Source organism: Marmota flaviventris, chromosome 17 (assembly GCF_047511675.1).
Source record: "Marmota flaviventris isolate mMarFla1 chromosome 17, mMarFla1.hap1, whole genome shotgun sequence".
NCBI lineage: Eukaryota > Metazoa > Chordata > Mammalia > Rodentia > Sciuridae > Marmota > Marmota flaviventris.
Window position 1 is genome coordinate 40729620 of NC_092514.1, and position 25979 is coordinate 40755598.

At 40.9% G+C, this 25979-nt stretch overlaps 2 protein-coding genes and 1 pseudogene across 20 annotated transcripts in view; 2 read left to right on the top strand and 1 right to left on the bottom strand.

The window, feature by feature from the left end:
* Synrg (synergin gamma) overlaps positions 1-5946 on the top strand; it is a 72913-nt gene extending 66967 nt beyond the window's left edge. For 12 of the 18 annotated variants that reach the window (XM_071602994.1, XM_071602996.1, XM_071602999.1 and 9 more), the window contains 2 exons: positions 161-196; positions 1721-5946. In XM_071602994.1, coding sequence (XP_071459095.1) covers positions 161-196; positions 1721-1852 — 168 coding nt within the window. In that variant the 3' untranslated portion in view covers positions 1853-5946. The remainder of the gene's footprint in view (positions 1-160; positions 197-1720) is intronic. The other 6 variants (XM_071602995.1, XM_071603002.1, XM_027950247.2 and 3 more) reach the window with 1 other exon arrangement.
* A 922-nt stretch (positions 5947-6868) lies between these two features.
* On the bottom strand, positions 6869-25768 carry Dusp14 (dual specificity phosphatase 14). Of its 2 annotated transcripts, none has more exons than XM_027950295.2 (3): positions 25695-25768; positions 9208-9299; positions 6869-8162 (listed from the first exon to the last, which is right to left on the bottom strand). In XM_027950295.2, the coding sequence occupies exon 3, from the start codon at positions 8069-8071 to the stop codon at positions 7475-7477; it is 597 nt and encodes a 198-aa protein (XP_027806096.1). In that variant the 5' UTR covers positions 8072-8162; positions 9208-9299; positions 25695-25768; the 3' UTR covers positions 6869-7474. The 2 variants fall into 2 exon arrangements, with proteins under 2 accessions (XP_027806096.1, XP_071459110.1); XM_071603009.1 differs by lacking the exon at positions 25695-25768 and adding an exon at positions 15614-16773.
* Positions 11030-11160, top strand: LOC114104303 (U2 spliceosomal RNA; annotated as a pseudogene).
* Positions 25769-25979: the final 211 nt, after the last annotated feature.

Here is a 25979-nt window from a genome sequence, read left to right on the forward strand (position 1 = left end):
GAGCAGATGTGGTCCTTCCCTTTCTAATAAGCATGCTGTCTGCATTGCACCCTGGGGTGGAAAAGAGGAAAGGTTTCCTATGAGGATTTATGTGGAGGCAAGAAGCCCTGTTTTGGGGTTTTTTTTTTTTTTTGACTTTATGGTTTCAACATTATTTCAGAAAGAAGAGAAGCCTGCAGAAGAACATCCTAAAAAAGTATGAACCAGTTACACATTATCTTAGCGTGTCCATCTTAATTTTGAGTGTGGAAGGCAAACAGACGATTCTGTTGCCATCCTGGACCGTTCCAATCATGATCCTTTACTGAGTCATCTCTGTTCCCATAATGTTTGATTGAATCAACTAACATATCTGTGTGGACCACTGCTGTCTTGTTTGCATGCTTGTGTCTCATAATTGGCTTCTGGTGTTATAGCTATTTTTCTCTGCAGTGAACAGGGTAACAGAATGAGCAACTTCTGGAAGACTGGAAGTTGTATGACACACAGAATAAGATCAGAGAGCTTCAGGAATTAACTGTTAACAGACAAAAACAAATCCATGGGTTTTAGAGTTTTATTTACTTACTTTTAGCATTTTAGGAAACTAATCACAGGGAGTGGTCCAGGTTGGTACTACTTTTCCCCAGTTGACTATAACCTACCTTTAGAAATCACTAATCTGGAAATAAGTCTTGTGAGTTTGAAGTTCATTATTTTTTTTTTTTTGAGAGAAAGAGAGGGGGGGTGGGAGAGAGAGAGAGAGAGAGAGAGAGAGAGAGAGAGAGAGAGAGAGAGAGAGAGAATTTTTAATATTTATTTTTTAGTTTTTGGTGGACACAACATCTTTGTTTGTATGTGGTACTGAGGATCGAACCCGGGCCACACGCATGCCAGGCGAGTGCGCTACTGCTTGAGCCACATCCCCAGCCCTGAAGTTCATTATTTTTTATAACCCCTATACCTGTTGGGACTTTTTAACTACAGTAGTCTCCCCTTGTTCTAAAGGAATATGTTCCAAGACACCCAGGGGATACCTGAAACCTCAGATAGTACTGAGCCCAACATATGCCATGTTTTTTTCTATATGCACATACCTATGATAAAGTTTAATGTAAGAGAATGGTTACAATAACAAAATAATTATAGCAATACACTATAATAAGTCAGGTGAATGTGGTTTCGCTCTCTCAAAAGAGTGAGGATGGGTGTTCATTTTGTGGAACCACAGTTCACTGTGGATAACGGAAACTGCAGAATGCAGAACTGCAAATAAGAGGGACTGTTCCTATTGGCATTAGACCTAAGAGTTGTTGATTCTTTTCTAACTCTCCTATAATTTTTCTGCCATAAATGGACTGTAATCAGCCACAGAATTTTAAGGGGTTACAATTAGAGGGCATCCTTCAGCACAATAAGGGATGGCAATTATCTGTGGCCGTTGGCAATTTTAGTTCCGTGTCATGATCTCTCCCCAATCCCCACAGCCTCTGTCTGCCTTTTCTAGGAAAGACTTGGCCTTCTTTTGCTGAAACTAGGTTGAATAGTAACAATTTTTCTACCTTTAATTAGCAGTAAACAACTTTGTTACTTGAATTCCCATAGCTACTTTCTCAGCTTTTGTGTGTGTGCCATTCAGGCCTCAGCCTCTGTGACACCTGGTGAGGTGTATGTGTTGGTTGCTAATAAGCACTTGAGAGCAGAAAACACCTGACTTGCCCCACATCTCTGTTTCCGGCAGGCGTTCAACTCAGAAACAGACAGTTTCAAGCTGGCCTACGGAGGGCACCAGTATCACGCCAGCTGTGCAAACTTCTGGATCAACTGTGTTGAACCAAAGCCTCCTGGTCTCATCCTGCCTGACTTGCTCTGAAAAGGTCCTTTAGGAAGCACTGTTTTGTTTTTGTGTTTTTTCTGTCACACCTCTGAGGGTGACAGGGTCAATAAACAGAATATGAGTACTGCAAGGTTCACCTGCATGGATCTATGAATTCCCCAAGAGGTAAAGAAAACGCAATAGAAGTTCCCCGTCATTCCTATACACCACCTTTGATCTCTGATTCCTACTGCCAGTCTCTTGGATTTGAGATAAAATTGCCTACCTAAACCACATGTGACAACAGAAGTTCACGCACTTATTTCTAGTTCTCTTAAAGATATTTGAAAATATGGACCACAGTTTTCTTTAAAGAATGTTTTGCTGCTGCAGTACTGAAACTGTGAAGAATTCAACATTTGAAGAAAAATAACTTATTATTGTGTACTGGTATTGGCAGGACTGTTCAAGCCAGTGCTTATTTTATATCTAGAACACGTGGTCCTGTGAAGTAGAACGCATTTCTCTGCACTTGGTTTGTAAATATCTGTAATGAATAAACTGGAAATTGTGATTAAACTGATACTCTATGTTCTTAAAGAAAAAAACTTTGCTCATCTCCATTGGACAGTAGCAGGCAGTGAAGGCAGATGTACCATCTTTGTTGTCACAACTGAACCTCTGACCCTTGTCACCTTTCAAGAAAACTCTTTCCCAAAACATGCCTGAGTCCTTTGCAGTGGAGAGGAGCATCCACTTCTGACAGAGGCCCATCAGGATAAATATGCTTCCCCTTTGAAGCCTTCATTGAAAACCATTTTTTGCCCCACAAAAAGGCTAGTTATTTTTCCAGACAAGATCTGGAAAGGCTGAAACAAAATCTCTCTGCAGTGGCATCTCTCCACATTTCCAAAGATGACTGCATAGGGGCCAGCACTGCATATCTGTGAGAGATCTGAAAATTAACTCAGGGTGAGAGAGGAACTCCCAGCCTAGTGAACAGGATAGTAAGATACGTGTCTATTTATGGTAGAGATACATGCCGTAGAAGCATGGAAGGAAACTGTTCATCAACCTCACTAAATTTTAGAAGGAAGAGGCTCATGTTCTCTGGTGTAAGATTTTCTTTGCCGCTTATACCGAATGCATAAAATCAGAGGACCCAGAGCCAAATGTTAAAGGCTGTTATTTCTAGGAAGAATGGACCAATCTAGGACACACATTTCTCTGTTGCTTTTGTGCTCCATGAAGACATTTTGAATCTAGTATGTTTCACTTTGTATGACTTAGGCTTTCTGACCTAGGCTTGTTTTTTATTTGTAAACTTTGAGAAGGTTGCATTTTTTTGTCTGGATATCTGCTGTTTTTACATAATTGTTTTCTCTTTTTGGGACAAAACTTGGAGGAATTGTGCTGTTTCATCTTACACCTTTTACATATTCTTTAAGAAAGTCGTAGAACATTTTAAACAGCTGTTGATGTGGCTTCTGCTTTACCCTACTGTATACAGGGTGCACAGAGAAGTGTTGATGAGATAAGTCTGTTTTTCTCATTTGCTCTGAATGACGCCATCTCCAGCTATTTATAACTGAGATGGCTGTCTGAATTGTCACCTAGAGCCTTCTGCCTTTGCAAGGTGAGTGTGGTGTTTGTAACGGGACAGGTGAGCTGGTGTTTAGCAGACTTCCTGAGGTCTCTGCCCCACTTCATCCTGGACTGCAACAGTTTTCATTATGGCACTAAAATAACACGCAGGCTTAACTGTCTTGCAGACTCCATAATAGAATCTACCTTAGCAAGAATGTTTCCCAGTTTGATGGAATTTATATTGCTGAAGTACTTTGGGGAGAAGGCTGTATGGACACAGTGGCCTATGTCAATGATATTTTTTAAAGTACCTGTTCACTAGATTGGTTTCCCTTCCTAGATTGACTCCAGAATGCATCAGATTAAATTCCTGCATATAATCACAGCTGTGTTTATCAAGTGTGATAGGTTCAGTGACTCTTTGGGAGGTGCCAGAAGAAAATTCAGTAGATGTCAACAAAAACCTTTTGTTATGAAAAGTGTTCACTACTTTTAATATCTGCTTTAATACTTGAAGTGTTTAGTTATCTGCCACCAATAAGGATTCGCTAAGTGTGGAATACCATCAGGCTGATTTTTCTTTGTACATGTTTGTTAAAATGACTCATCTTTGCATTCAGCCTCACCTCGGCTCCTGTTAGCCAAGAGCCCAGTGTCCTTGGAAACAGTAACCAAGGTTACTTATTTCCATACTGTGTATTGTGTCGGGCAGCTTCACCCCGCTGCTTGAATGGTGATTAATAAGCACTTTTCTTTTTGGCATTGCATTTTAGCTTTAAAATTTCTATGGCTTATTGTGTAATTTAACTTTTGTCTGGACACGCTTGAGATAGAAAAAGTACAAGGTATACTAGGACAGTTTCCATGTTTTTCCTATGGTTACTAGTTAACATTATATATGGGTTGCATATTCTAAATTATTTGAATATTTTGTATATATACACATATTGTGGGCACTTTGGGTGTTTTGTTTTTTGGTCTGATTTGTTTAAAGATATGTTCTACTTTCCTATTTAATTAGCATGTTCCTAAAGCTATAAAAAGATTATGAGGAGCTATATAACCTATACGTTTGAAATGCTTGCTCTGTACTGGGACCACTATGAAAATTCCCCTTTATACCTTCTAGGTCAACCACGTTACTTTGTGTGAACAGCTAATAAACTGACATTTTCAAAGATATTTGCCATTTAGAAGGGAGCATTATAGTCTGTTGTAGACCATTCTGGCAAATGTTAGAATGCAGGGCAGGATGAGTTTAGCCTATTTTGTTTAGGTTGGGGAGTATTTCTTTGGAGAAGTATGGGCCAAAAAAAATATTGAAAAGCCCTTAGGTCAAGCTGAAAAAAAAAAAAATCTTAAATAGCCCTAGGGTGAAAAATGCCACTTTACAAATACCTTTCTAACAAAATATATCAAAATTTTTACTTAAGTCCATTCTTCATGTTGATGTGTAAGAAAGTGGGTTTTTTTTTTTTTTTTTGAAAAAGCATTTATGGGGGTGCATCTCATTATTTTGTAGTGGTGGCCATATTAACTAGTGCTGCACATCCATAGTGAAATGAGTTGGGTGTGATGTGGAATTTGGTCCTGTATTTTAAAAGATGGTATGGCTTTTTCCTTTTGCTTACATTTTAATAAACAATTGCCCTAACTGCCATGTTTAGACATTATAAAGATTGATCTCTAAAATATTGTCAGGGTTTGTTCTGAATTAAGCATGTGTTAAGCTTCTCTAACAGAAAAGCCAACTGTAGAAAAATCTCAAGCTACTAGTCTTTTGGTCTTTTCTAACAGGTGTGGAGGCACACACCTGTAACCCTAGCTTCTCTGGAGGCGGAGGCAGGACTCCAAGTTCAGGACCAGCCTGTGAAACTCAGTGAGACCGTCTCAAAATAAAAAAGGCTGAGAGGCAGCTCAAAGGGAGAACACCCCTGGGTTTAATCCCCAATAGCACATGCAAAGCAAGCAGAATGAATTACGGCCAAAGCACTTAGGTTATCAGGCTTTGAGAACGCAAAGAAAGCTTTCTTTCTTTCTCACAGCTCAGTAGTGGAGTTTGCTAGGATTTCTACAGGAAATTTTCTTTAATAATACCTGTGACCAGCTGTTTTCCTCATAGTACAATGATTATTTTTGAGCTGTTACTCAAAGACTATCAGTTCTCAAACTGGGCTTCCTAATAGACTCAATCCCTGGATTTTGTCTTTGATCATGTGCTAATGTTACATTTGTGTTCCTTTGAATCTCCATATAAACTTTAATTTTCCTGTTTAGGCAAGAATGATGTACTTTTATAAGAGTGGGCAAATGGTATAAAATAAGGTAGGATTTTTAGATGGAAAACCATTGCCACAAAGCAGGTGAAATCAGGAGATTTTATCTTTGACTTTTTTGTCTAAACATGTGCCTACCTGCTGGCCTGTCAGTGGCTTCCTGCCAAAACAGACCAAGTAAAATGAGGCAGTGATGGGACTTTCCTGCTGTGTGGTACAGATTTCTGGATGACTCTCTCATTCAAAACAAGGGGCAACCTGGTCATTAAACTTCTATCCCAACTCTCATGGATTGTGTTGTCGAATTTATTGGGAGCAGGAAACTGAGTGACACACCTAAGGTTAAAGGAGGCCATTATTTGTTTATCATTTATACTTAAGGTTTGGTTTAGAGCATTTTTGTGTTAACAGAAGGTATGTGTCTGCTTGACTGTTAAGAACTGATTTCTTTAGCTGGGCATGGTGATGCACACCTGTAACACCAGTGGCTAAGGAAGTTAAAGCAGGATCATGAGTTCAAAGCCAGCCTCAGCAAAAGTGAGGACTAAAGAACTCGGTGAGACCCTGTCTTTAAATAAAATACAATAGGGCTGGGGATGTGGCTCAGTGGTAGAGTGCTTACCTAGCATGTGTGAGGCACTGGGTTCAATTCTCAGCACCACAAAATAAAGGTCCATTCACACTTCACACACACACACACACACAAAAAAAAAAAAAAAAAAAAAAAAGGGCTGGTGATGTGGCTTAGGTCAGGTCAGATGCCCCCGAGTTCAATCCTGGGTACCGGGGAAAAAACAAAACAAAACTGATTTCTTTGATGAAGGACTCGATACTTTGGTGCATTCCATATACCAAGAGAAAAGAGAAAACCATATCATTTATCAGAACATAACACTCTAGCCATGACTTGAGAGGCTGAGGCAGGAGGGAACACAGTTTGAGGCTAGCCTCAGCAACTTAGGCCCTAAGTAATTTAGGTTGACCCAAAGGTAAAGCATCCTAGGTAAATCCCTAGTACAAAAACCTTCCACTGTTCCAACATGAATATTAATGTCTGCCTTCCACAAGGACGTGTAACACTGACATGACTGGGAGGTCTATTTCAAGCAGTGTTCATAGTTGTCATTAGAGCCATAGGTTAGCAGTTATTGGATATCATCTTCCACTGTCAACACATGCACATACATACACACCCCCAAATTAGTAAAAGTTCTGTTAAGCAGATATATTTATTAAAAATAATGCTAATATAATCCTGGGCACATTGATTTCAAGAGGGTTTTTGCAGCAGATTTCATTGTAGTTATCAACTAAATAATAAAGGTTAGTGTTATTTTAACTTACAGAGTCACTAAATAATGAGAAAGGAAAGAGAGCTAATCCAGTAGAGACTGAAGCTGGTATCAGTCTTCTCTAAGCATCTGTTTGGTGGGCAGCCATGGGCAAAGCCTGTTTAAAGGGTTGGTCAGGACCCATAGTGATGTTTGCACTGAGTTGTTCCTGCACCTGCCACGGTGCCAAAAGCAGAACCAAACAGCTTATTAAACTGTTCAAATTGTTAAAAATGATTAAAAGCCAGTTAAAGATTTTCATAAACACTATTTCAAAATGCTAGTTTTAAAAATGTTACTAGCAACAAATGCATTCCCCTATGTCCCCTCCCTCTCTCTTAAAATAAACTTCACACCCAATTTAAAAATTCTTTTAAGGGGGAACCAAAAGTCAACAATTTGAAAAGAAAGATGAAGAGGGGAGCAGACAGTGTGTAGCAGACGCTGGTACTGCTCGGGGGCTGCCGATGCAGGCTTTGGTGGCATTAAATCCCCCAGTAAGGCATCAGGTGTCGGGACTCTTTCTCGTAAACATCTGGAACTATGCCGTAAGGTGTCTGTACCATCTTAACTGTAGACTTCCCAAAGAGCTGTCGCTCGTAGTCTATCAGCTGCCTCCAGAAGCCCACGTTGGGCCGTATAACAGGCCTCCGGGCTTTCACCCAGTTGTACGCCTCCAGCAGGCACACGTTGTGGAACTTCATCAGGTAGGCAATGCAGAGAGTGGCCGAGCGGCTCACCCCTGCAGCACAGTGCACCAAGGTAGCCCCATGCTTCCTGCTCACACTGTGGATCTTGTCAGCCACAGTGTCAAAGTACAGTCCGATGGGGGCATGAGGCATGTCAGCCAGAGGCACTTTGACGTATTCAAATTGGGGCCAGTTGAAATTGGGGATCTCAATGGTAGCATTAACAATGCAGGTGATGCCACGAGCCTGGAGGAGGTGCCGGTTGGAGGCCACACTGCCTCTGCCCAGGAAGAGAGAGGAGGTGATTTGAGCAATGCCTCCTACATCTCCCTCGGAAATCATCCGAGGAGCCATGAGAGTCCGTGGTAGTGTGCTGTGACCTCTGGAGCTCATGAAGATGCCAGCAGTCACACTTGCATCGTTGGGGTAAGACCAGAGTGTGTGGTTGTCTTCCACCAGGGAATCCTAAGTCACAATATCCTTCCTGCAAAATACAGGTATCTGTCAGTACTTCAAAAGCTATTGATGTATCACAGCCTTCTGCAGTGTTTCGTGAAGTAGGAAGGGGAAAGGGTGAGAAATTATTTTCTATAATAGAATGAAGAAAAATCATTTTCTATTGATTAACAGGTAGCCTAAGACCCCAATATGTAAAATCAACATAAAACTCAGCTCTAAGTGGAACTAGTCATCCTATTTTCAGAAAAGTTAAAGACAGAAGAAACAGGCCCAACTAGTTCCTGAAGAACCATCTTGCAGGGCCCTGCCCCTACTAAAGGGAATGGCATTCCACGTTGATTAGAAATCAGAAATTTTCATCTCCCGATAGTCATGTTCTCATACTTTGCCTACTCCCGCAGCTATGGTGGCTGTATTTTCCTAAATCTAATTCCAGACCCAGAGATCTTACAAAAGCAAAAATGGACCTCACATTAGATTAAGTATTTAGTGATCCACCTTTATAGACTAAAAAGATACTGAATTGGATCAAAACAGAAAAGCCAGATCACCTCATTCCTTTATTATTAAAAACAACTATTTCCTATCATATTTGTGACACATGAACACATTGGAAATCCAATTAAATTTGGGTAATGTGCTGTGGCATTTCCATGGAAAAAATCCTAGGCAATCTGAAGGCCATGGTCTTAAAAGTTCATTCCTATAAATTAAATGGGCGTCTGACCTGACCTGACCTGACCTGATCCTGGGTAGAGCTAAATGGTAACTACCTTCCTCGGCCAATTCTAAGCTCTCAAGTGAATCCTATTGGCTTCAAATATATTGGAACTAAAATTAATATAGTTCACTCTCATGAGTACATGCTTACTATAAAGAGTATTAATAATCACAGAAAAGAAAACTATTAGTTTCTTGAGATTTTGGGTGTATCAGTTTCTCTCATTGCAAAGTCACAATGCTTTATAGTCTGCCCACTGGGAAGTATATCATGCACACCTAGATACCACAGGAAGACTATAGTGCTCAATATCCCCAGGTTCTACAGAGGTAATGCTGCGGCCACTCACTTGCTGCAGAATCCTGTAAATGCTGGAGCCCTTGGTCTGGATCCAGAAATTCTTAGGTGAGCAGTGCTGATTACAGTGGATAAAATTCAGATCTGCAGGAAGACAAGGAAGCAAGGACACAGCCTGTCAGGAAGTTCACAGAATTTCCCCTGGGGCTAGGAATGGAGCTCAGTGGTAAAGGGTTAGCTTAGTATGCGTGAGGTCTTGGGTTCAATCCCCATATTGAGGGGGAAAAATTCCCCCTGGGTTTTTACTACTAAATCTAGTTTGACTGGAATAAATTTAGGAAGCAGAAGTCCTCCTAAATATTGCATCCAAAGAATGCACTGCTAAGAAATATCAATCTAAAGCCAGGTGCAATGGTGCAAGCCTATAATCCCAGCTGCTTGGAAGGCTGAGGCAGGAGGATCACAAGTTTGACATCAGCCTCAGCAAATAGCAAGACTGTCTCAACATATGAGCTGGGAATGTAACTCAGCAGTAAAGGACCCCTGGGTTCCATCCCCAGTACTAAAAAAAAAAAAAAAAGAAAAAGTCAACCTAAGTCTCAGCTTTTTATTAGTAACCGTGGTGTATAAATGTTTAATACAATAATTCAGAGACCATATCAATGAAATGTAAAACACTGCAGAATGCCCCTTTCACTAGGTCTGTAAAAGATGCAAAATTGATCCAGTTTCTTCCTGGTACCCTCAACTAACCCAGGAGAGTGAGGATCTGGGCTGGATACCACATCGGGCAGAAAGGCTATGCAAGATGCAAGGAAAGATGAGCAGACATGTGACTAACAGTGGAGGACAATACAGGGAGATCTAAGATGGGGGAGGAGGGGAATGGCCAGGAGTGTTGTCTTTGAACACGGCACTGAGGACAGTTTCACAGGCAGCAGGGCTTTAGCCACCAATGCCAGCTGCAAGCAATGATGGTGTTCAGGAGAGCAAATTCCATTTTGTTTTCATGTTAGCCTTCTTATTTTACTCATTTATGTAACAATATGATGAGAACCTGTGAACATCATAAAAAATGTGTTCTTCTCACTTGGTCCCTTGCCTTTCCCAGGTAAGTATCACTTTAAATTTTTTTATAGCATTGTGGAGGTGTAAATAACAGACAGCTGTGTGATTTAATCAACTTGCTGAGTTTTGACATATAGATATACTCAAGACACTGTGACCTCAAAACAATCCCCCCCAAGTTCATATTCCTTTATAATTCACTCCCTTACCCTTTCCCTCATTTTCAAGCAACTTTTGATCAGTTATTTGTTACTACAGTTTGCATTTTCTAGACTCTAGATCCCGCCTCAAAAAAACAATAGGTTAAAAGAAAACCTGAAGGGCTGGAGCTTAGCTCAGCAGTAGTGTGCTTACTAGCACACATTAGGCCCCAAAGATTTAAAAAAAAAATATCAAAACATGGTTATATCATTATAATGCAGTCTTCAAACTATCAAAATCACCTGGAGGGCTTGTTAAAACATGGATCATTGGGCCCTGCCCCAATCTGATCCAGTACATCCAGAGTGGGGCTCAAGAATCTGCAATACCCAGGTAATGCTGAAGCTACTGGCTAGTGACACACACTGAGAACAACTGCAGAAGTAGCTGGGGTGGGGCGCTGCAAGATCCCCTATTCAAGACTGAGGCATAAGAGTGCTGTATCTGACAGCTCCTAGTATCAGTGCTGGCTCACCCAAGGTTACACCCCTCTGTGGGGGCCCTCACCAGATGACTAATTCATGCACAGGGGTACAACCAGGGCTGCAGGTAAAACTGCATCATGAGGAGGCACAAGGAGGTAGTCACATAAGGAAAGGTGTGTTATCGCTTCTCGGCCTTTTGGCTAAGATCAAGTGTAGTATCTGTTCTTATCAGGAAAGGTGTGTTCGGTGTAAAACATGAACAGGACAGTAACTTAGGTGAATACATGCTTCCCTACAGCAGAACACTCTTTCCTGGCAGTTTAAAAAGCAAAGTCACTGTGGTAACAAACACAAAATTAGGCCTTCAAACTGCTGGGGACTCTCTCCTCACTGAAGAAAATCTGGAAGATGCTAATCAAATATTCAAGTAGGTTATTTGGTTTTCTAATTAGGAAGGACTTGGTTCTGTGTCCTCCCAGATAATTATACCGACTGGAAGTCATCTGCCCTCCTGAGCTGGGTGCCCAGGCTCACTGGCCTTTTCTGCAGAAAGGGCTTCATGAGGGACCATGGCTGTGCAATGGAGGGCTGGAAGCCTGGCTGCTTCAGTTACCTCATTCGTTGAACAGTGATAGGGTATTTGGTGCTGCAGGGAAAACAGACTGTGAGTCCTTAGGGCAGAATCCAAGTGAGACAGACAAGATGCTCCATCCCTGCTGCTGCTAGTCAATCTGGTGCCAACAAATCTGCTTAAAATGCCAAAGCTGGTCCACAGTTTCAGAAAAACAACTTCTGCCAGAGAGCACTCAGAGGGCAGATACTACAGATGCTCCTCTGACAGATCCTCTTGACCCCCTTTACAGACTGGACAATACCAGGTGAGAAACAGCAAGATGACTGCAACTTGGAGAAGACAAGCTTTTAAAAAGACAGGAAAAGATCCAAGGTGCTCAGTTTCTAGCTCTAGACCACACGTCTTCTCTGTGGATGGTGTGGGGCAGCTGTGCCCTCATTACCCAGCTTGCAGGGTTCTAACACCACCAGTCAGCACCTGCAGTGCCACAGAGGGGTCTTGTACCTGCCTAAGAACATGTTTAAATGCTACTTACAGAAAAAAGACTAGGCCCAGATGGGCGGAGGTGTTCCAGTTTTATCTAGTGTCCAAAATAGAGAGCTGCCACAGCCACCTTTTGGTCACAGACAGACTTCCTCACAGCAGAGGAGGAGTCCAGGAACAGTCCCAGGATGGTCACAACAAGAAGCCCTAGTTTGGTCCATTTCTAAGATTAGCAGAACTTGATCATAAAGAAATTTCTTTAAAAAAACCCATGGGTATTACATCACAGTTGCATCAAAATCAACTTAGTAAATGTGTACCAGAAGACAGAAAGGAGATCTATTAGGAGAGTCTGGCCCATATCTGAGAGATAAAAGATGGCATGGTGCTCTGAGAGAACATGACACTCGTGCTACAGCACAATGGTGTCCGGGATGAGGGTGGTCAGAGGACACAGAACATCCATGCAGCTCCAAGGTGTTCAACTGCATTCACTTCTTGGAGGGAAAAATGCTTTCCTAGCCAGGAGGATGGAGGTGAGGTAGTATTAAACACAGAAAGGAAGAGCTGTCCTACACCAACCCCAGAAGGTTAGGGGGATTTTTAATTATTGCTTTTTGGATTTTTTTTTTCTAACAAGCTATAAGAAATGTCTTGTCAAAATGATGCTGAGGACTGGTATTGTGACTCAGTGGTAGAGTACTTGCCTGGCACGTGTGAGGCACTGAGTTTAATCCTCAGCACCACATAAATAAATAAAATAAAGTTACTGTGTCTGTTTATAATTAAAAAATACTTTTTTAAAAATGATGCTGAACTCTTAGAATAATAAGCATCAAGCATTAAATGCTAACCAAAGTATAGAATTAGTATCTGCCCAGCCACCTATAATCTCAATAATCCATAACCTACCAGCTGCTTGCTCTCTTTGGTACAAGAGCACCAGTCCTGAGGTTAGCACCAGCATCCACACTGATGGTGCCTCTGGGAAGTGCTATCTGGGGTCCCAGCCTATTCACAGCATCCACCCCAGTGCCATCAGGGGCTACTTTTCCTTCTCTTTCTCTAGATAACCACCACTAGAATCAGCAGTTAAAGAATTAAAATTCTACTTACTGCTTTCTCTTCTCATGTTGAACAAGCAGAAAATGGTCACAATGGTGCCAGAGAATATAAAATTATCTAAAATATTTTTGGCTTTAGGAATTTCAGAGGGTCAGAATACTAGAGGTTTACACCGTCACTATTTTATACTGAGAAAAGCTCACGAAATCACATTTTCTCCTTCCATTAATGCATAATTCTTTTTTAAAAAAACAAACTGCATGGTGGCACACATCTGTAACCCCAGCTACTCAGAAGGCTGAGGCAGGAGGATCACAAGTTCAAGGTCAGTCTGGGCAACTTTGCAAGACCCTGTCTCAAAAATAAAAAGGATTTAGGATGTAGCTTAGTGGTACAGCACCCCTGCTTCAGCTTCCAATATGGCATGCATAAAAAAATAAACAAACACCTTGAAGTCATTCTTTTTAAAAAAGAAACATTTTAGCCTGTACTGTCATAACATTACTTTTTAATTCACTGTCATTATTAAATCAGAAATGTATTCCACTGGGGGAAGAGTTAAGATATTCACTCTTATAAAATAAAAATAAAATCACAATGTGGCAATCCTTCATTAAAGAAAAGTAACTTTCTGATAGAACATTAAGAATAAAATTCAGGGGCTGGAGTTGTGGCTCAGTGGTAAAGCACTTGCCTGGCATGTGTGAGGCTCTGGGTTCTATCCTCAGCACCGCATATAAATAAATAAATGATCAATTTACAACTAAAAAATATAGGAAAAAAAAAAGTCAAACAAATATTGACTAATATTCATGTCCAAGTAAAATGAAGTAAAAGATATTCACCAATTGTCCTCAGACACCTGAAAAGCCTCAGCGGTTGGCTGAAGCAGCACAACATCTTATATTTGAAGACAAGGCCACCCATCAGATTAATTAACTGATATGTTAGTGTTTGGACATGAAGTTAAATACACATCATACACATAAAGCTAAAGACTGAAGAGTACCATTTTTGTTTAGCCACATCCTCCCCCAGTGTGACACATAGCTACCAAGCAACTGCCTATGCAGTGGTGACCAACCTGCCCATCTCAATGACCACAAGTGGACTCTAACCCCTTAACATGACACTTGCTAAACTTAACAAAAGCCCATCATTGTAAGATACCAGCCAGCTGATGGATGTGGAACATGCCACAGTCCAAAGGAGGAGACAAGCTGGCCACATCATGAGCACAGGAGAAAGGAAAAAACAAAAAAAAACATGCCAAGGCAGTGATTTTAAGAACTTAGTTCCACATGATAAATTCATGTATCTTCCATGTTGGAATAGAATGAGGATGGCAAAGACACTATCAATAACTATTAAAGATGAAGGTACACATATTCATTTGAGTACCACATCTGGAATTGCAATTTTAAATTTGTTCCTTGCCCAACTAAATGTTTAAATTACTCATCACTCACCCATACAACAGTGTTTGCTGAATCCGTGCCGTGTTCAATACTAAATGTTGTTGCAGACTGCTGCAAAATGTATTTGCCGAGATGGACACAATACCCATCCTACAAGACATTTTATTGGTCCTGAGGATTAAAACCAGGGGTGCTTTACCACTAAACTACATTTCCAGTCCCTTTTACTTATTTATTTTTTATTCTAAGACAGGGTCTTGCTAAGTTGCCTGAGGTCTCACTAAATTGCTGAGGCTAGCCTCAAACTTGCAATCCTCCTGCTTCCTTCCACTTGACAAGTCCAAGTCACTGGGATTACAGGCTTGTACCTCCATGCCCTGCCCTACATGAAGTTCTTACAGTATAATCTTGACATTCCACCTATCCAATGTTAGATGGTATCTCCTGCCCTTGAACCTGGAGAAACCTTCCCAACTGCCTGAGCCCAAAGAAAACAGTAGAAATGATGCTTACTAACATGCCACATACTTCTTTCTACCTTGTTCTCTTGAGATCTGCTTTTGCAACTCAACTGCCATGCTGTGAGGAAAACCAAATTAGCTCAACAGAGCTATGCATGGAAAAGCCATATGTGGGTGATCCAATCAATAGCCCTGGTGATAGCCAAGATATATGTGAGTAAAGACACTTCACTGACATTCAAGCGGCCGGCCACCGAACTGTCCCCACCCTATAAGGTTCAAATTCCTGACCTAACCTATAGGATCTGTGAGCATAATACAGATAGTTATTTTATACCACTGAGTTCTGGGATTATGTTACACAGCAACACAAAGTAGAACAGGGAACATAAAAGTAACAAGATATAACACTGCTAGATTTGATTATCTTAAAGAGATGGTGCACCATGCACAGTGGCAGGTGACTATAATCCCAGCTACCTGGAGGCTGAGGCAGGAAGATGGCAAGTTTGAGGCCAACCTGGGCAACTTAGTGAGACTGTCTCAAAATAGGCTGGGAATGTACTAAGTAGTACAGCACTTGCATAGCATTCATGAGACCCTCAGTTTAATCCCTAGTACTGAAAAAAAAGGAGCAGGGGTGACTGGGGGTATTATCTCAGTGGCAGAACTCTTGTCTAGCATGCAAGAGGCCCTGCATTCAATCCCAAAACATTCTCTTCATATCTCTCCCCATTCCCCAGAAAAGATTTATTTAGCTTACAGATTTGGAGGACAAAAAGTCCAATATTAGGCAGCTCCATCTGTTCAGCCTCTGTTGAGGGCTCCTGGGGCTATATGACAACATGACAATGGCATCTCATGGTGGGAGCACTGGAGAGGGGGAGAAATCACATGGCAAAACAGGAAGCTAGACACCAGGAAGGGTCAAGTGTTGCTTTTTATAAAATTTGCTCTCATGAGAATTCACTCCAAGACCAGCATTAATCCCTAATCCTTCCCAGGGCAATGCCCTCATGACCCAATTACCTTGTAATAGACCCAACCTCTCAAAGACTCCACCGCTTCAAAAGTACCACACTAAGGACCAACCCTCCAGCACATGAACCTCTAGGAGAGACACTCAAACCATAGGTGTCTTTAGATTATCAGGCTTTCTCCAATCCATTTCTGTCTGCACTACTCAAAAGAGGTGACCAAAGGCCTAATAGCATTGATAGAAAGAATTTCAGGGACCATCCCAAAACCTACAGAACAAGATCCCAAGTCACTGTATACATAGTAAAGTGACCAGTGCCACTCATTCATCTACCTCACTATCTCAAGGAACTTCCTGAAGCAAGCTAGAGCACCTGCCCTTTTTAAGCCACATGAGCCTGCTGAGCTTTTCCCAGATTAGTATCATTCTGCTGTCTTCGCTCCCAGATGAGGTATCAGAGGTAAATGGAGGTTAAGAGGCTTTCCCAGACTCTAGACAGAAAATCAGTAGCCCCTCTGGGACCAGAACCCTCCTTCCATGAGCAGTCCATGGTTGATCAGTCATACAACCTGACCACAACAGACCAACCAAACTAAAGACTACAGAAATGTACATTTCCTTGGGGAAAACAAGTAAAAATTGCAAAGAGAAACGAATTAAGGAACATAAGATCAGTCTGTGCTTTATCTATAATCTAGGAATTAATCTCCCAAAATCCTAAACTGCTGGTGCTATGATTTTTAAGTAAAAAAAAATCTGATAAAACTGAACCAAGAAAATGCCTGCAAATGTCTACAATTACATTACTTACATTACCCTTGCTTAATGATAACCACAAACCAATTTGTGCAACCACTTACACAAATAGTATTTTAAAATCTTACAGGAGTAAGAGGTAAAAATTAAAAGTGAATCATAGACACTTGGATAACTTTGATTTTTATAAGTCAGAATCCTGAGAGGCAAAGTACCTAAAAAAAAAAAATAAAAATAAAAAAATCACAAATCAGCAAAAAAATTGCCAAAGTTATTAGTGACCTCCGAGAAGCAGGACCAGAAAATGCAGATACTTTTGTAAGGTCTCAGATATTTTTGTAAGGAGCACTTACTTGCCTAGCATGTGTGAGGCACTGGGTTTGATGCTTGCACTGCATAAAAATAAATAAAAACATTTTTTAAAAAATATCTCAATTCTTGAAAGTTCATTATTTTAAAGAAAACAAAAAAGGAATTTGCCAATTAGAATTAAGTTCATAGGAGAAGATCTGAGTTAATAATCACCCTTTGATCACCTTACCCTTTGATATCTCATAGGACATATCAAATTCTCAACACTCCAGCAGTGAATTTCACCCATTTCCCTACAAGCACTTCTTCATCATGCACCTGGTCCAATTCCACTTTTTTTGTGTGTGATTTTATGCTAAATTAATAACATATATGAAATACTGATACATTAATTTCCCATTTTTTCTTTAAAAATCAAAAGCATTAAACCCATAAGAATTTCTGAGCAGGATGAGATAAAAACAGTGCAGTCTTGCCAGGTATGGTGGCACATGCCTATAATCCCCAAAACTCAAGAAGCTGAGGCAGGAGGATAGCAACTTAAGAGGTCAACCTGAGCAACTTAGCAAGACCATTTCTCAGAATAGAAGACACAGATACCAACCCACATGAATATAGTTATATGAGACAAAGGCACCAAAAACATACATTGGAGAAAAAGGACAGCCTCTTCAACAAATGGTGCTGGGAAAACCGGAAGTCCATATGTAGCAAAATGAAATTAAACCTCCATCTCTCACCATGTACAAAGCTCAACTAAAATGGATCAAAGACCTAGGAATTAGACCAGAGACCCTGCGCCTAACAGAAGAAAAAGTAGGTCCAAATCTTCATCATGTCAGATTAGGCCCCAACTTCCTTAACAAGACTCCTAAAGTGCAAGAAATAAAATTGAGAATCAAGAAATGGGATGGATTCAAACTAAAAAGCTTCTTCTCAGCAAAGGAAACAATCATTGAGGAAAAAAGAGAGCCTACAGTATGGGAGCAAATTTTTAACACATGCATCTCAGAGCACTAATCTCCACGATTATATATAAAGAACTCAAAAGACTAAATACCAAAAAACCAAACAACCCAATCAATATACCCAAAGGACTTAAAAATCAGTATACTATAGCGATACAGCCACACCAATGTTTATAGCTAAACTACTGTCCATCAATAGATGAATGGATAAAGAAACTGGTATATATACACAATGGAATATTACTCAGCATTAAAAGAGAATAAAATTATGGCATTTGCAGGTAAATGGATGGAATTGGAGAATATTATGCTAAGCGAAGTAAGGCAATCCCAAAAAACTAAAGGACAAATGTTTTCTCTGATTAGTGGATGCTGATCTATGATGGGGGTGGGGGGCATGGAAAGAATGGAGGAACTTTGGATTGGGCAAAGGGGCGGGTGGGGAGGGGTTATGGGGGTACGAAAGATGGCAGAATGATATGGACATCATTACCCTAGGTACATGTATGATTGCACAAATGGTGCATCTACACTGTGTACAACCAGAAAATTGAAATGTTGCATTCCATTTGTGTATGATGAATTGAAATGCATTCTGCTGTCATGTACAAGTAGAACAAATAATAATAACAAAAATAAATAAAATAAAAAGGGCGAGGATGTAGATCAGTGGTAGAGTGCCCCTGGGTTCCACACTGAGTACCAAAAATAAATAAAGTCTCTTGCCCCACATCCTCTCATACTGAGAGACAACAGACCAGTAGCCCTCTGAAGGCAACTGGGTATCTGAACCAACATATAGCAAAGGGAGGAACTGAATTTTAAGCTGAACTTGAGTCAAAAGGCAGAGGCTCCCGATTATTCCAGTGGCCTTAACAATCTCCTGAAAAAATAATGTCTTAACAAAATAAGACAAAAAAAAAAAAAAAGGTAAAAAAGATAATATACACAGATGAGGGAGAAAAATTCAATGGATTAGACAAAGTGAATGAAGGGAAGGGAGAGGGATGGCAATAGGGAAGGCAGTAGAATGAATCGGACATAACTTTCCTATGTTTATATATGAATACACGACCAGTGTAACTCCACATCATGTACAACCACAAGAATGGGAAGGTATATTCCATGTATATATGTCAAAATACACTCTACTGTCATGTATATCTAAAAAGAATTAAAAATACATATACACAGGCCCCATTAGAAGACTGTATTATTAAATGTTAAAAAATTTTCTATATTGCTATTCATATTCCATAAGAGGATGCAATGGCATCTGAACTTTATTCTTGTTCCAATCAGGTGTCAACCAAGAATAGCCTGGGTCCACCACTTGTTTTTGTATCACTCATGATTTAAGAATCATTTAGTCATTTTCTAGTTGGTTGGGGAAAAACATCAAAAGAACAGTACTTTGGCACATAAAAATTCCATGAAATTCAAATTTCAGCATTCACGAATTATGTTCTATTGGAACATAGCCACACTCATTTGTTACATATTAACTGCGGCTGCTTTCTGACTACAATGGCAGAGTTAAGTAGCTGCAACAAAAACCGCCATGGCCCAGAAGCTAAATATTTATTAGGAGGCCTTTTACAGAAGAAGGCTACCAAACCTGGTTGAAATTAGTACATTATAAAACCATCATGGTATAGTAAACTGTATTGCTCAAAGTGTGGTGCTAAGATGCCTTACATCAAAATCACCTGCTTGTTAGACTGCAGACTCCTAGACTCCACTCGGGATCTAATTAATCAGAATTTGGGGAGGGGGAGACGAAGGTCTAGGATTCTGTATTTCTAGCATGTAACACTCCAAAAATAATATTAAGGATCTCCAATATGTTAGCCAAGAGCTCTACCAGAGCTCCATCCCTGTCCATCTTTTTTGTGGTGCTAGGGACTGAACCAAGGGTCTTGCACATGTTAGGCAAGCTGAGCAACAGTCCCAGGATCCAAAATTATTAATTATTAATACTATTCTTTTTTCTTTTTTTTTTTTTTGGTACTAGGGATTGAACTCAGGGGCACTCGACAAATGAGCCACATCCCCAGCCCTGTTTTGTATTTTATTTAGAGACAGAGTCTCATAAGTTGCTTAGTGCCTCACGATTGTGAGGATGGCTTTGAATTTATGATTTTCTTTCCTCAGTCTCCCAAGCTGCTGGGATCACAGGCACGCTCCACCAAGCCTGGCTTCCAAAATTACTTTTAATAGAAGAAAATGAACTACTAGGAACAGCTGTCCATCCAAATCCGCTTCCAGTCTCTGGCCTGCACATGGAAGTACTCTTCATATGGGAATAGAATAACAAGTTGTTTAGTGAAAAAAATCTGTCAAAGATACTAGCATGCCCCAACAGATACATCAGCAAAATTCTTAATTAAAAATCTTGGTTTCACTGGGCACCAGTGACATATAACTATAGTCCCAGCTACTAAGGGGGAAGGGGGCCCACAGCACTGAGATAAGAGAATAACAAATTCAACACCAACCTAATTTGGCAACACTCTGTCTCAAAATAAAATTTAAAAAGTTAATGGAGAGGCAGCTCAGTACTAGAGTGCTTGCCTAGCACATGAGAGGCCCTGGGTTCAAACCATAGTAAGATAAAAAAAAAAAAATTTTTTTTTATTTCTAGTTTGTATGTAACTTGTGTATTCGCAGTATTCTTCCTGCCTTTCTTTTCACCAGTGCTTTCGTGAACTTCCAGAAAGGTCATCTTCCAACTGAGAAAGGCCAGAACTTCACACATTCTCTTGGCCACACAAATTTCTACCAGTCAACGGGAACAAAATTTTCTAGTTAAAAAAAAAAAAGAATATTCTTGAGGATGGGGTTGTGGCTCAGCAGTAGAGCACTCACCTAGCATGTGCGGAGCGCACTGGGTTCAATCCTCAGCACCACATAAAAATAAAGTAAATGTATTGTGTCCAACTACAACTAAAGAGCTGGGGACATAGCTCAGTTGGTAGAGTGCTTGCCTTGCATGCCCAAGGCTCTGGGTTCAATCCCCAGCACCAACAAAAACAAAATAAAACAAAACAAACAAACAAAAAAAAAAAGTTTTCTTTTTTGCCTAAAAAAAAAAAAAGTTTTCTTGTGCTTGGGGTGTATAGCTCAGTAGTAGAGCATTTGCCTAGTATACTCAAGGTCCTGGGTTCAATCCCCAGCACCTCAAAACCAAACAAAAAGAGTATTATCATATGTACACACAAACTTAATGACCTAAGAAGTAAAAAAGAAAACATGCCAGGACCATCCATGATGAAACTGGACAAAGGCAGAAGCCAGCCCAGTAGTTAACTATGAATTTCAAAAGAGCCCTTTTATCAACTGAAGTCTTGAGACTTCAATACAGGCAAGGGGAATGCAAAAGCTGACCAAAGGGGATAAGAAGTTGCTCTGTCAGTTTAAGTTATGAGCAGGAATTCCATGTGTCCAGGTGTGCTGGATGGGATGCCCAGCAGTGACTTGAGCAGGTCCCTGGCAGTGACCTGGGCAGCCCCTGGAAGGCCAAGGGGATATCAAAGCACACGAGCAGGATCTTTTCCTTTATCACTCAAATTAAAAGGTTCCAACAATGCTTTTTAATCCACCTCCCATCATCTTTTCTTAAAAAATTCCAATTTATATGTATGTGGTTTTTTACATTATGATTGGAAGATCTGGGGAAAAAAAAACTTTAGTAAACAAACAAAAAAATTGTGATCTATGTAAATAAACACAGAAAAGAAAAGAAATAAAAATGAACTATAAATCTCAGGTCCTTTGGGCTCTTCCATCATTCCCCCTACCCCAGAGCAACTAGTAAAAACCTACAGATGTATATAACATTCTGCTCATAGGAAAAGAAAGGGACAAGTACCTGAATTTAATAATCTATCCCCCCTGCCCCGTAGGGAATGTGTGTATACACACAATGTGTGAGTCCCTGTCCTAAGGTACTTTTAATAAGGATAGGCCCAAGCTCCTGCACCCACGATACACTCACTGTTCTATATTCAGAGCTGGGCTCAGGCAAGCATTCACCAGAAGTAGGATTCACTCAAGACCTTTAAAAGGTTTCAAGGTACTAGACACTTTTATTTCCAGTCTGCATTTTGCGTAGTTCAATTTTCTATAACTAGTCATCTATCTTAAAAAAAAAAAAAAAAAAAAAAAACCAATGGATGGATTCTAGTGGGCATCTGTCAACCAAACACAATGGAAAAACACTTCTAGGGTTTGGGCAGTATGTTAGTCCAAACTATGTAACTAAACAGAAGTAAATATAAACGTACTGCAGACTACACAAGTGTCATTTATTTATTCATTTAAGAAGTATGCAAGCATATTGTGGTTAAACAGCAAATATACTGGATTATAGATTCAAGGCAGACACCAATGCAAGAATGAAAATTGGTACAATTACTTTGGGCAAAAAGCATCAATTAGTAAAGCTAAAAATATGCACACCTGACATAATTGCCCAAGATCAGAAACAATCCAGATGTCCCTCAATAATAGACAACTGGTGGGAGGTCATACAAAAATAAACGAGTTAGAGTCACAGGCAACAATGTGGATGAATTTTTAAAAAGAGCATGCTGCAGCAATTATATATATACTTTTTACAGCATTATATATTAACCAAAAGAAAAAAATCCAAAAGACTACTCACTCGATTTTATTTATAGAGGTGAAAAACAAGCAAAAACAACTATGCTATTTAGAAGACAAAAACTATAGAAAAGAAAGGATATTTTTTTTCATAAAAACCAGGGTAGTCACTGGCTAGGTTACCTATTGTCCTTAGGAAAGAACAGGGAGAGGACGCTTCTCGACTTGCAAGATGATTAGTTACACTTGAGTTTTCTTTAAAATAATTTATCAATTTACCCATTTGTTTTATACCTCCTTCTTCTTCATGTTATAATTCACAATTTAAAAGATTAAATAAATATAATGTTGATTTCCAGAAATTCAGAACCATTACAACTCTGGCCAGTCTGGAAAGAATACTTCCTCTCTGAATGTTACTATGAGCCTATCAGCTTCATAATGCCAGGGACCTTATTTGCCTTCTACCCTGATATTCATCACAGTACCTTTGGCATGGTAAAAGTTCAAAAAATATTTCCTACATAAGTGCATAAACTGCTGATATGAACTTAACTCACTCATTTCTTGAAATTACCTACTTGAACTGTACAACCATTAACACTTTCCTTTGTCTTCACCCTCTGAAGCTTTCATAAATAATAAAGCTACCACCTTAAATGTTAGCTCTGTAAGTTTACACCTTGTTGCTTTAGCAACTCTCCCGGCCTTCCACTACCTTTTGTGCCTCCTTTAAGCAAAGACATGATGAACACCCTAGTCTTAGATTTCTTTTTATGGGAAAGTTTTCATTTGCATCTGAGAGTAAAGTAAGGATCATAATGATTCAATTACTTTGAAGTTGTTTATAAAGAGATCATTTACCTACTGCCTTCAGAAATACCACCATGCCATCAGGGTTAATAAAACTTTACAATCAGTTGTACTTAAAAAGCATGCTGCTTGGGGCTGGGGTGGTACCTCAGTGGGAGAGCGGTTGCCTCACAGGTGTGAGGCCCTATATTTATTTATTCATTTTTATGTGGTGCTGGGTTGGATCCTCAGCACCACATAAAAATAAATAAATAAATATAGTGTGTCCATCTAGAACTAAAAAAAAAAAAGCACGCTGCTTATTCTGGACTGAAATAAAATCTCTATAAACAGAACCAGACAACTGTAAAATAATTAATTTCAGCTAGATATTCACTTTGTGCAATAGACATTTATGAAGATGCTGAGAAAAGTCTGAAGGATAACACAAACCAATATAGACAGACACAGCAGTTACTTTTGAGAAAGATGTCCAAAAGAAAGCTATAACCTATTGGTAAACTTTCAATTTTTACACAGAGAATAATTAAAGCATTTCTTGTGATATTGGAAAAACATATTTTTAATCCCCCTTGTCTTAGAACAAAATCCCTATTGTAAAAGAATCCATCAAACAGTTCCCTTCCTAATGCCCATCTTTTTAAAATGTTAGTTTTTATGCTAAGATCTTAAAGGATTTGTTGTACTTGTATACCTGGCCAATTTTTTAAATGATATTATATATACACACACACACACACATATATATATATGCCATTCTATTAAAGAACATCACAGAATTCATACCTGCAGTCAACCAATATGAAAGATTTCAGAGAGAACTCAACAGGGACACCTTCTACACTGATGTTAAGGCTTGAAATGAAGGAAACTGTCTCCTGTTTTATGGGGGAAAGCCAAAAATACCAAGCAGCTATCTCTCCTCCCCCAAGCGTCAGAAGGTGAGTCAGAGCTGGAGGCAGGAATGGGGCCCATGTGTCAAGCCGCCTGTGTAGGGCTCCTTCCTGCCTCCTCCTGGGAATTCTCAATTCGCAGCTCTCACCCAGCCTGATGTGAATTCTCAAGATGTCTCTGGCGAAGAAGAGGTGGTAATTCATTCTGCGAGTGCCTCATTCCCTGTGTTTCTCAAGGGAGCCCAGACTGGGGACCTTTATGAGTCTACAAGTAACAATAACCAAACTCAGCTCCAGGGAATGGAGCCTACACACACACAACTTTACAAAGAATACAGTACTTATGCTCCCTTCATTTAAAGAGCAGGAAATTAACAGAGAAGTTGTGACTTGTCAGATGTCACTTAACTTTGTAGCAGTAGCATTCACGGGGCTGCTAATCACTGGCCTCTTTTTTCATTGAAATGTACAATCTTAAGGGAAGACTTTTCAACGTTCCATTTATACTTCGGAGTGGCTACTTAGGGGGAGGAATTCCAGCAAACTCTGGGTTAAATCTTACGGTCCATTATTCCTCTAAGGACAGTCAAGAATCAGAAGTTTGCTCTTTGCCTCCGTTTTTGCATTTGTAAAACGGGAAGGTAATGCTCTCCACCTTCCTCTTATAAACTATAATGAACAGCTAACGAGTTAACACACGCCAAATGCCTTAAGGTCCTGCTGGGTGGAAAGTACAAGGTGGTTAAAAAAAAAAAAATCCCTACACAGTAAAACTGTATGTTTAAGTCACTCCTCCTTCCCTTGCCTCCGGGATGCCCAGTTACCATAACACTGGCTGATACCATTGGCAACATCCACCTAAATAAAATATAATTATACAATCCACTTAAGGTGGCTACAGCACTCATTTCCCCCACCCCCACCTCACACAACTCAACTTCGCTCCGGAGCAAGGGTACTTAGGAGAAATTTTAAAAGCTATTTATTGGTGTCGTGCACACCAGAAAAATACTCAAGTTGAATACTTGGCATCGCTGAAAGTCAAGTTGTTTCTACCAATGCACTAGAAACCTTTGGAAGATGGAAAAAGCCTCCGCGGCTCCTGAAGATCCGCCGCAAGTGGATGCTCACGGTGGGGTGAGGAGGTAGAAAGGCCATGGCGAGGCTGGCGAGAGGAGTCAGAGGGGAGAAGCAGACCAGGATGCTGGTGGCATAGCGAAAAGGGTCGGGGTCCCTGGGCTGGCGCATCGGCGGCAGCTGCTGAGCAACAGGGGTGCGCGCCGACGTCCCGGGAGGAGGGGGCGCGGCGGAGGGCTCCGGGCCCCCTCTCCACTCCACACTGCCTCCAGGACGCCAGACCGCCCGGGAGAAGGTAGGTTCGCCGGCACAAAGTTTCCAGAGACGAGGGTCGAACGAGTCCCGGGTCCCTAGTCTCGCCAGGACCCGGGCCCGGTAGGCGCGAAGTTCCGCACCGCCCGCCCGCACAGCCCCCACCCCCCGGGCCTCAGGGCCCCCTACCGGCGCGGCGCGGCTCGCTGCTGGCGCTCCGTCCTCCTGCGCGGCTCCCGGCTTCTGCGGGCTGGGAGCCGCGCGCGCCCCTCCTTCTCCTCTCCGCCCGCGCCCGGGGCGGGCCGCGCGCACGCTCCCTGCGCCCCGTCGCCCTCTCCCGAGGGGGTGAACCCGGGGCGGGGGAGGAGTGGTATGGGCGGGGGGAGCCCGAGGAGGACGCGCGGGGCGTCCGTCGCTGCGCGTGCGCGCTGAGTCTCCCGGCCTAGCGTTGCGGCGGGTCGCGCCCTAGGACTC